This window comes from Theobroma cacao, chromosome 6 (assembly GCF_000208745.1).
Source record: "Theobroma cacao cultivar B97-61/B2 chromosome 6, Criollo_cocoa_genome_V2, whole genome shotgun sequence".
Taxonomy (NCBI): domain Eukaryota; kingdom Viridiplantae; phylum Streptophyta; class Magnoliopsida; order Malvales; family Malvaceae; genus Theobroma; species Theobroma cacao.
The window spans coordinates 3503641-3515147 of NC_030855.1; the positions used below are offsets into that span (position 1 = coordinate 3503641).

At 34.3% G+C, this 11507-nt stretch overlaps 1 protein-coding gene across 4 annotated transcripts; it reads left to right on the forward strand.

Moving 5' to 3' along the window:
- Nucleotides 369-3928, forward strand: LOC18595395. Of its 4 annotated transcripts, none has more exons than XM_018122979.1 (4): nucleotides 369-444; nucleotides 1289-1412; nucleotides 1783-1895; nucleotides 2919-3928. In XM_018122979.1, the coding sequence occupies exon 4, from the start codon at nucleotides 3181-3183 to the stop codon at nucleotides 3904-3906; it is 726 nt and encodes a 241-aa protein (XP_017978468.1). In that variant the 5' UTR covers nucleotides 369-444; nucleotides 1289-1412; nucleotides 1783-1895; nucleotides 2919-3180; the 3' UTR covers nucleotides 3907-3928. The 4 variants fall into 4 exon arrangements, 3 of the variants coding, with proteins under 3 accessions (XP_017978468.1, XP_017978469.1, XP_007023376.1); XM_018122980.1 differs by having other exon boundaries at nucleotides 1289-1381; XR_001928347.1 differs by lacking the exons at nucleotides 1289-1412; nucleotides 2919-3928 and adding an exon at nucleotides 2474-2824.

The following is an 11507-nucleotide window of genomic DNA, read 5'->3' on the forward strand; positions in this document are numbered from 1 at the left end:
TTGTTGTTATTTCAAGAGAAATGGCTTAGAAAATGATGAATAATGGTGAGAAAATTAAGTAGGAAAAATCACGGTGTTAGTGCACTGTAATGGCCGAATTTTTCCATGAAGAAATGGGAGGGTTTTGATGCTGAAATTGGTGTTATGTGAATAATGTTTGGTGAATTGAGGTATTAGAAAAGAAATAGAGTAATTTGGGATTAAATTGGACGTGTTAGTAATTTAATCGGGTGATAGGCCGAATTAGGTCAACATCGCGTTTAAGCGGTTGATTGAGAATTCCATGCATTCATTTAGATTTAGAGGGCCTGAAATAGTTTATGGCAAATTGACACAAATTATTGAATTTTGTGTGATGTGTGATGTATAGGTGGTGAGCTATTTGATAAGGATAAAGAGATTACATCAAAGACCGGGACTAGGAGTATTTCTACTCCTGATACTGTGAGTAACCTTACTATCGTCTTAATTATCTAGAGTAGTTTTTATCCGATTTTGTGATTTTATAGAAAAATGAGTTTAAATGGTTAATTTTTAGGTTTTATAAACAAAATGTGTTTAAATAAAATGATTTATAAATTGTCTTGAAATTGAATTATGGTTTTGAAAATAGAGTAATCGGAGACCACTTGATGTGTTGTAATTTTATGGTTTTAAATTGAATGGCTTATGACAATATATGAGCATGAATGGCTAAACTGATTTTTGGTGTTAGAATTATTTGTACTGTGTATTCAGCCTTGAGAGGCTAAGTTGCAATAAATTGCCATGTCATGCAGATAAAGATTTTATAAATCAAGTGGTAGATAAAATAATCCATAATCCTTGTAGTGGAGGTTCTATGGACCAACCTAAGAGAGGGGGCATAGAATCAGATATACCTTACCTAGATCGAAGAGCCGTGTGGAGGGTGTCTCTGGAGGTAAAGATTTGAGTGCACTTCACGTGTACCATCGCGTGAGAGTGAGACTCGGCCAACGCCAAGGCATGGCTAGATTTTCAAATGTAAAAATATGTTCATGTGTGTACTACACTGAACAGCCTTGGCGGTCTCGATCAGATGCCTAGGTCAAGGCATCCCCATGAATGATATTGGTAGGAGTCAAGTTTTGTGAAATACATAAGCCAAGTTGATTATTTGAGTAAATTGATTATTGATGTTATGAAAAACATACTGGAATGAAATATCTTACTTGTCTCCATTTACTCGATTTTAGATGGTTTAGATGGTATCTGTTTACTCACTGGGATTTTATAATCTCACCACCCTCAATTCCCCTCATTTTAGGCTCGGGATAGCCAGTAGATAGCCGATTGCATCAAAGACTTCAGTTAGCCTTGCATCGACAAAATCGTAGGTTCATAGACTCGCACCTTATTGGTTAGTTGGAGGCTCACGTATCACTGTAAAAGTAATTTTATACTTTAGTTATCTGTTTTAAAATACGTATGAATATATTTAGCTTTTACAGTACAAAAATTATTTACGGATTTCTCTATAAATATTGTTTTTTTAGAAAATAAAATATTTTATTGAATATTATTATTTTATTCAAACAATTTTAATTTCATTTCAAATAATTATTTTAGACATCTAAATTTACTTTTAATTATGAAACATGTGTTTTTCACCCACACACTATGTTTTTGGCGGGTTTCGGTATTTTTGAAGAAAAATGACGAAAATGCCCCTGTGAGCTAGAAAATAATATTATATTGTTTTGATTTGGAAACGACTCATGATTTCTTGAAATGCGAGATTTAATAATTGTCGCTCACCAGGAGATGCGGATGCTAAGCCTTGTAGGGTTCAGATCGGTATTCCGAGTAATAAGTGCTTATCGGGATGTCGCGACGGTTGTCATGGGTTTGATGGGAGTTCCGAGTCGTGACAGGTAATGTGTGTTCATTACACTTACAAATGAATTTAAGTGTTTTGATGTGCAATTAGGGTAGACATATGCCTAGTTGCCACATATAGTCAATATTTAGAACTTTGGCTTTAAGAACTTAATTTAGTTGTTTCCTATATACATACAGCGATTTAATTGAGTTAGGCCATTGTGTAATATCTCAATGGAGAATTACATATGCTTTAGGATTCTAGACTAGCATCAATTTTCATTAAGATTAAGTAATTAAGCAAACACAATTTCAAGTGAAATATTAAAGGATATCATAATCTTAGACTATTAGACCATTACTTCCACCTCAATTTGTTATTTGCACTTCTTAGATTAGGATTAGTTAATTAGATTACTTTTTTCATCATTTCTCAAAATTTGATACTTGGATAAAATTAGTTTGTTTTAATTTTAGTAATTAGCAACAACTAATAAACCAACTCCTCGAGGGATCGACAAACTTAACTTATCATTGTCTTACTAGTTGCGATCGTGTGCACTTACATGTAGTTTTTACTTGTATTTTTCACTGAATTTTGAGTACATTTTATATCACACAAACAAAGCAGCACAACAAGGTCAACTCCAGTCCCTTGCTACAAAGAAGGGGGAGCTGAAAACAACAGAAAAGTACAAGACAATTGGGCTTGGCCGACGCTAGAATTTGTCCCTTGTATTTTCCACCCTTTTGCAAAACCAAAATGAATAAAAAAAATATGGCTTAATAATTGGTCAAGCTGTATAGATCATAGTCTATATAGACTGTTTAACATAGCAATTCCAAAATTCTTTGAAGTTTTCGATGGTCGATGTTGACTTGATGATCAGTAAGAGAAAAGAGAGAATTATTTTTGCAATGATTTTCTTGTTCAAATATTTAAAGAATTGGATTGAAATATTTAATTCAATAGTATATGACATATTATGCGATTTGATCTTATGATTACTGTTGTAGAAACTACTCATTACTAGACTCTATTGACATGATATGCTTGTCTTGGTTAAACATGACAGAGAATTTGCGTAATTGGCCAAACTAAAATTACAATATGCTCGAATATAACATCATTGCCAACGATATTATCAATGAATCAAGTAAAATAAGAAGCGAGGAAGAAGAAGAAGAATATAAGTATGCAATATTGACAAGCAAGAGTTCACAACTGTTTAAATTGATGGATATTCTCAGCCGCCCCCAAGAAACAGCCATGGCTTAAAATACTTCCCCCAGTAGAATTACAACCTTTCTCTTCTCCTATTCTCTTATTCCAAAAATATGGTTTTTTCAAACTGGATTTGCACTAAAAACACCAAGAACATGTTTGTCAAGATTGTTCATCCAGGGGGCCACGTTGAGCTCCATGACAGGCCTGTCCTTGCAGCTGAGATCATTTGCCGGAACCCGAGATGTGTGGTCGCTCACCCACATGTTTTCCAGCAACCATGGTCTATTGTTGCACCAGAGACCGTGCTGATGCCTGGCCAAAAATTTTATGTTGTGCCTTTAAGCACTATCCGGAAGCTTCAACGACTCTCCAACAAGCATTCTCCTTTTCCAGACCGCCAAACGCCACCAAGCAAATCCCAGAAAAGCGAGGAACCGGATCCTGACAGTGATAATCCCAGTATTTGTTGGTTCTTTATGCAGAAGAATACTTTGAAAAATCCATATTCCTCCATAAATCATTTGGATGACGAAGGTGCCAACGCAAATAGCACAGATTCTAAAGGAGAAAAAGGTGTTTCCAAGGATATGGTGAAGGATGGGTCATGTTTCTCTGATAAAAATTGCTTCACATGCATGATAACAGGTGTCAAGACCAAAGCTAATGGTGATGACTCGGGAGAGGAAACAAGATCATCTAGCAACTTTGTACCTCCTGAGACCAGGGGACACACCAGGAAGAGAACAAGGAGACATGCAAAAGGGTCGCCAAAAAGACATGCAGCGTTTGACCAGTGGCAACCAAGTCTTGCAAGCATCAATGAAACTGAAGAATAGAGAAATTACATATATATATATATATATATATATATATATATATATATACACGCATGTATTTTTGTCAATAACTATTAGCACTTGATATGTATACATAAAGGATCGATCAATTGCTATATCATTTTTCTTTGTAAGAGTGAGAAAATTTCTAAAATTTATTTCACTGATTCAAACCTAGATATAAGACATGGTAGAATTCTCCGAAAGTGTATATCAACATGATGTCTATTTATAACAGGATAGGAAACTATTACTATTTCATTGATGACAGTGTTATAGCATTGTAGAGGACCTTCTAATGTGGGCTAAGGCACACTACAAATTTTTCCGTAAAAAATTTCTGTTGAATATTTCTAATTAAGTCCATATGCCTTTTATCAAAAATGAAAAATTTTATCGATAATGATCGAATTTTTATAAATCAAATTTTTTATTGATAATAACGAAATTTTCATTGGTAATTAATATTTGAAATTTTGCGGATAGAGTTTTTCGTTGATAATGGAAAAAGTTTGACCATAAATGAATTTAATATTGTTAACTGCCTTGGCTAAAATAGCTATAGACTTTATTGTTTACAATAATAAAAATTACAAAAAACAAATATAACCCCTAAAATTCCTAATTTTCGAATTTGGAGATGTCCAGCCCGCAACGAGGTCTACCCGTAGCTAGGACTAAACCAACAGCAGCTATTCAGACAAGGATATCCCAAAAACATTAAAGCCCGACACCACTTAATATCCTGGAAATCCCGTGCAATACATATGTACCAGCAAATCCACCCATCAATACCCCATGGCTGGTGTCCGAACAGAACACAGGAAGCGGACATACAAGGGACATGATCATTTAAATGCTTTTCCAAATAAACAAATTCAGGCAGCACCAAAGATAGCATTAATAATTCCACTTTAAACTTTGCTGAAGCCCGTGAGCAACTCCTAGTTGCTGACTGCTTTTTAAATTGAAACGAAATCCACAACCTTAGCCGTTCAAAGGAGTTTGATACCTTTTTGACTTCAACAATATGCTGCTGGCTTAATCCACTATAAATCCAAAAAATCCTTCAGCCTCAACGCTTCTTGAATTTCATAAAAAATTCGTAAAAAATTTTGTGTTTTAATAGTGAGATTTAAGTGGTTATGTGTGTAGATAGTAAATTTTGGTTATTACTTATTTTCTTTAAAATTGTTTCATAACATGATGTTGTATAAAGAATAATGAGAACAATTAGAATAAGTGAAACACGTAGAACAACTAGAACAAGTAAAATACTATTTCATGCAAAACAATTAAAACAAATAAAGGACTATTTCAAACAGAACAACTAAAACAAGTGAAACACTACTTTACGCAGAACAACTACAATAAATGGAGCACTATTCCATGTAGAACAACTACTTTGCACAAAATAACCACTTCACACAAATGGTAGTGAAAGCAACTTGAAATAAGTGACAGGGTTCACGGGTCACTTTCATCTTGGGATGTTTTGGAGAGTTTAGGTTAGTGGCTCAGATATGGAGTTAGTTAAGAGGTCTTCCTCTTAACATTTTACTGAAGTACAAGTGTTTCTCCCTCTTACTTTGTTCTCTTGTACCTATTCACGTATACCTTTTTCTTTTATACTTATTCACAGACACCTTTTTCTCTTAACTTCTTCTCGTATAACTTTTTATGTATATATCTTCTCTATTACCTTCTACTCAAGAACAAATCTTATGACATCCAATTACTTCAACAGTTATATAATAAGTTTTTAACCATTACTCACTATATACAATAAAATCATCATTTTAATATCTACATAATAGGTTATAGTAACGATTACTTTTCAAGCTCTTCATAATAATATCATTCATTACACACATTAAAGTCTATTTTTTAGTAACCACCACCTCTAGCAATATATAAAGCCTTCACAATTCATTTGAGGGGGCTGCTCTTGTCCAAAGCTTGAACATTCTCACCAAAAGCTTTTTTCCCTAAATTCTTTCTCTAGCCCTCTTCTACTTAATGTATCTTAATTTCACTCTACCACTCACCTATTCTCTACTTATTCTAAATCATACTCTACTATTTTAACAATACGATTATTCTACTACTTGCCTATTCTTTACTTATCCTCAATCATTATTCTACTATTCATTAATTCTCTTCCATCGTCATGATGTTTAGTACTTCAGAAACTCAATCATCATTTTACTATTCATTAGTTCTTTTCCATCGTCACAATACTTAGTACTTTAGGAACTGTTCTAATCTTCTTTTCTACTGCCTCTAGTACATCATTTTGCTTGTTTCCAACGCTTCCTTTCCCTATCACAAGAACCCTTTTTACATTTTGACAACTCTACTAAGGAGAAGTAATTGCATTAGGTAAAAGCTTACCAGAAAACTTTGTGTTATCAGAAGAGATAGACAATTCCATTATATAGAATGAAAGCACTTTTGCATGAGTGGATTAGGGATGGAGAAATGAACTTGCCTTATGTTACATGATCACTAACAACAAAAGACAAGTACAATATGAGGTATTTTGATTATCACCGAACAGTTGGTCACTCACTTTTTATATATAGAGACTTGCGTAGAATACTCCATGAGAAGACGCTAGTAGGAGAGTTACTAACTGAGAACAATAAGGTCCAAAACAACTCGTTTCCCACTCATGTATGATACTTTTAAAACTTTGACTCTTCATTACTTTATGAATTGCAATTTGACATTTGAAAAGAAAAGAAATTCATATTCAACCGTTGCCTTTATCGCTCATATTTTGGTTGCAAGTATATTATGTTATTGATCCCAAGCTTTATCGCTCATTCTTTGACCAAAACTGGTCACTGGTCACTGTTACTTTAGCTGCAAGCTTTGTTGCTCATATTTTGACTGCAATGATATTTTTTCTATAGGTCGCAATCTTTATCGCTCATTCTTTGACCATATTTCATCATTCATATTCCATCTGATAGCTTTATTGCTCATAATTTGGCTATAATGATGTTGTGTTATTGACTGTAAGCTTTATTGCTCATTTATTGGCCCTGGCTTAGTACTTACAAATTGGTCGCAACTCTTATGCTGACTTATTTAAAGGGTTGAATTAATCTCCTTTATGTCAGGTTTGAGTTAACCTCCTTGATGTAAAGTTGAAAGTTCCTCTTTAGCCACATATAATAATGTGAAATGTGAATAAGCATGCAACATGCGTATAACATGATTATTATTGTAAAAAGAAAAGAGATACGGTATACCAATATCAAAAAACTAGCTCAAACGAGTTTTCAGAAAGAAAAAGAGAAGCGAAAGCCTAACCAACTACATACTCCATAAAGAAGAGTTGTTATCCTTAATATTGGCAAAGGCATCTAGTTTTTCTCACACTTTAGCATCACACTTTCTCAGTGAAGCTATCTTTGTTGCATTGTTTTTAAACTCATTTTCCAAGGAAGACTTGTCACCCTCTATCTCAAGAAAAGCTTTGGCTTTAGATTTACAATAATTGAGGCACTCAAGTTTGAATCCAACGTTACAAGTGTCATTGAAACACTGTAACATTGTTGCAATATCTCTAGTGAAAAACTCATCAATGAAGCATGGGAAATCACTAAAGCTCTACCAAACACCTCCATCATAAAACAAATGACATCTATGTTCTTTAAAGGGGAGGTACTCCAAAATTCTCCCTCTATACTAAAAATATGCTCCAAGTATTCCACATGCTTTAATGAAACTTGAAAACCATGGAAATCGACTTTCCTACCGCTCTGCTCTGTTCTTTAAAGGGGAGGTACGAACTGCTTGAGTGCCAGAAGCACTACTAGCATCTTTGTGTTCTCACACTGAGGAGGAAGAAGCAAGAGGATTATTCGAAGTAACTCTAGCATCATTAGTAACAACTCCAACATCATGAACAACCTCAACATTCGGAGCAACTTTAACATCAACTTTAACATTAGGAACAATTTCAACAACTAGAATAGCCTCTATGTTAGGAACAACCTTATCTTGAATAGCTTGGAGAGTAAGAATGATCTTACTTTCAAAATAAAAAAAATGAATTAAAGTAGCATAGTAATATGTTTCTACCTTATTTATATTAAAACTCTAAGTATGAGAGGGAAATAGAGCATCCAAATCAACGAAATCATCAAAAGGGCCAAGCAATACATCTAGTGTTCTAAAATAAATAGCAACACCCTCAACTCCAACCTTATCAACATTAACATACTCATCATTTGATTTGTCACGACATTCAGAATCAGATGATACCTTCTTAGTCTTAGGTTTAGAAGTCTCTTCCTTTTCAATCGAGCTAAGTTTTACTTGATAACTTTATTACATAGAGTTATTTGGGGGCTTCAGTAGTTAGATCATTGAGAATTTAGGTTTAGATTTTAGTATTTTAAGTGTTTTTCTAGTTTAAGTTAGATTACATGTTAAGTAGCTAATTTAAGTTATTTTAGTTCAATTTTATTTTATTCTTCTTTAATTTTCTTCAAGAAAAGTTATTGTTGAGTTCTTTCATGGTTTTTTATAGGATATTTGATGAGAAATGTTCATTTGAGTCAAAATAGCACAAGTATGGTGAAGGCTTTATTCGTACATGCTATAGTAATTCAAAAATAACTTGAGCTACAGAAGTCCAATTGATGTGATTCTTGATCCATTGGAAATCTAATAGAAAGGGCTACAACTTTTATGGTTACCATTTGCCTAATTCTAATCAAATCGAGGTGAAAATCACATCGAAAGATCATGGATGGATGCAATTCTGCACAAGGCAGCATGGTGATTGAAGGCCATGGCCTTTAGTTACTCATGGCTGCAGCGCTAAGGGAGTTAGAGCCACAGCACTGGGAAGATCGTGGCCACGGTGTTGGAAGGTTGAAGAGCATCATACTTTGGCCCTAGGCCAAAATGTTGTAGTGTGGAAGAAGTACATTCACAGCATCACTAATGATTACCAAGATTTTCATTTGCTTTTAAATAAAATTGAAAATTTTCTTCATTAATTTTGTTAGTCTTGAAATTACTTATATTTTGATTTGATAAAATTGTATGATATTCTAGACCTGTTTACAAGCATTGAAATGATTGAATACATAATTTCAACCTCCTAAAGTCATGCAAAATATTTAAAAATTCATTCATACTTAGAAAATATTACAAAGCTTTCAAACATTGAGTTTTTAACTTAAGAAATAAAGAGCAAACATTTCTTAACTTAATATTCAACCACAAGGAAGATATAGCCTACTACACATGTAAAGAGTTAAGAAACTTGAAGATTTAAGAGCTATAGTCAACCCTAAAATAGCCCCAGTCAACCTTAAGGTAGAAAAGACAAGAAATTGAAGTATTTTGAAAGCCCCAATCAACCCGCTAAAGGGCCCAATCGACCTTAAGGCAGAGAACACGAAAGAATGAAGATTTTTGGAAGCCTTAGTTCACTGTCCAAGCTTTCATTTCAAAATTACAAGCTTTTTAGAAATGAATCAACTAGAAGACACTAGTCGACCCCAAAGGCTCAACAACGACCATATTTGAATCAAACTTGTGTCTAACAGTTCTATAAAGGAAGCCTTGCACTTATTTTGAAGTAAAAGAAGACACACAAAGGCACTAAAACCCTAAAATAGCTTCAAGATCTTCATCTTTTTTTACATTCATCTTTTAAGTCTTCCTTTAAGCATTCAAGCACTCAAAGTAAAATTTTTTTGTTCATTGAGCTGATATTCTTGTACCTGTTTTATTGTAAGCTTAAATACTAGCTCATCAACCTTAGAGAGGCATTTATCGCTACCCATTTGTAAACACTCTTGTGAAAGGTTCTAACTCATCCTTGAAAAGTTAGTGAAGCTTTATGATTAAACCCGTTAAAAATCATTGTAAGAGTTTGTGGTTGAGCCCATTAAAAACCATTATGTGGGTTATTACTTGATCCCATGAAAAGCGTTTGTAAGGGTTTAATACTTGATCCTTTTTAAAGAAAAATTATATTTTTTTGAGTGGATTTGAAACTCCTTGGACACCAAGGGAGAGGATATAGGCATTTGAGAAAGCCAAACCATTATTAAAATACTGGTGTCTTGATTTCCATTTTAGTTTTGTGGTTTATTTTTGAAAATCACTTGAAAAAATCACTTGAGAAAATCACTTGCTTTAGTTTTAACACAAGTAGAAAATTTATCCTTGGAAAAGACTTGATTTTTCACTAAGGTTTCTAAGAAATTTTCAAAAAGTCCAATTCACCCCTTTTGGTCTTTATTGTATTAAACTACACTAACAAATTTCACGTTTTGCATGTTGTGTATTTTTTTTTTTTGGAATGGCCAATGATCATAAAAACAAAGCCAGTTAAGGCAATACAAAGAAATTACCAAGGACAGCTCAAAAGATTGACTTACAGGAAAGCCACAACAATAGAAAGGGAAAAATTTCAACATAAACCCAAAAATTCATGAACTCAACAAAGTGAACCAATGGGATGAACAGAATAGAGACTAAGCACATTCGTTTTCCAAAACAGCTCAAAGGATTAGAACAAAGTCAAAAAATGATTGAACCTGATAGTCCTAGCTTTTGCAAGCCCGTCAACCAAAATGTTTGCCTTTCTGTTAATGTGAGTGAAAGTAAGATCCTTGGAGCTTGTTTTGACCACTTCAATACAGTTGGATAAAAGCTTCATGTGCCACAGATTAGATTTGTGGTCTGATGCCCAAGTGATGGCATTTTTTGAGTCACTTTCAACATGGAGAGTGCTGAAGGCCTAAGGTGAAGAAAAGAAGAAGAAGAGGCCTTCTTTGATAGCAAGAAACTCAAGGTAGTTGGAGTCCTCGATGCCAATAGGAGTAGAGAAAACCCCTTTAATGAAACCTTCATGATCTCTAATGGCACCCTCCATACCTGCAAGCCTTGGTTTCCCAAAGGCAAAACTATCAACATTCAGTTTGTAAGAACCTGGTGGTGGTCTCATCCATTTGGAGATGACTTTTCTTTTGATTTCCTAATATTGATGCAAATTTTACTAGGTTTGAAAAAGAAGTGAGAAGTTGGAATGTGGTTAAGTGGCCATTTGCCCTTACACCAATGGGCTAACCTAACAAGGATAATGTCTTGCAGCTGATTCACATCAAGGTGTTTACCTTGGAAGAGGGTTTCATTTCTACAAAGCCAAATTGACCATAAGGTAGAGAAAAAAAGCATGTCCCATATTTCAGGAGAATCGTAAGGTGGTTTATTGTTCTGCCAAGAAACAAAGAAGCTAGTGGCATCACCTGGGTGAATCCAGCTAAGCCCCCAAAGGCTGCAATTGTGCATCCGGATGTTCTAAGCAACCGAGCAAGTGAAGAAGAAATGAGAAGAGGTCTCAGGTTTAGCATTGCAAAGAGTACAAAAGGAAGCATTAATATCAAGCAAACCCCTTTTAAAAAGTTCGTGCTTGATAGTAACTTTTCCAAAAAGGACCTGCCATGTGAAGACTTCAATTTTTGGAAGGGCATGTCCCTTCCAAAGCTGCCTCTAATGAGGTTAGGAAGCTTAGATGTTTGACTGGCAATGGTTGAGAAAAGATGAAGGCATGTATGTACCAT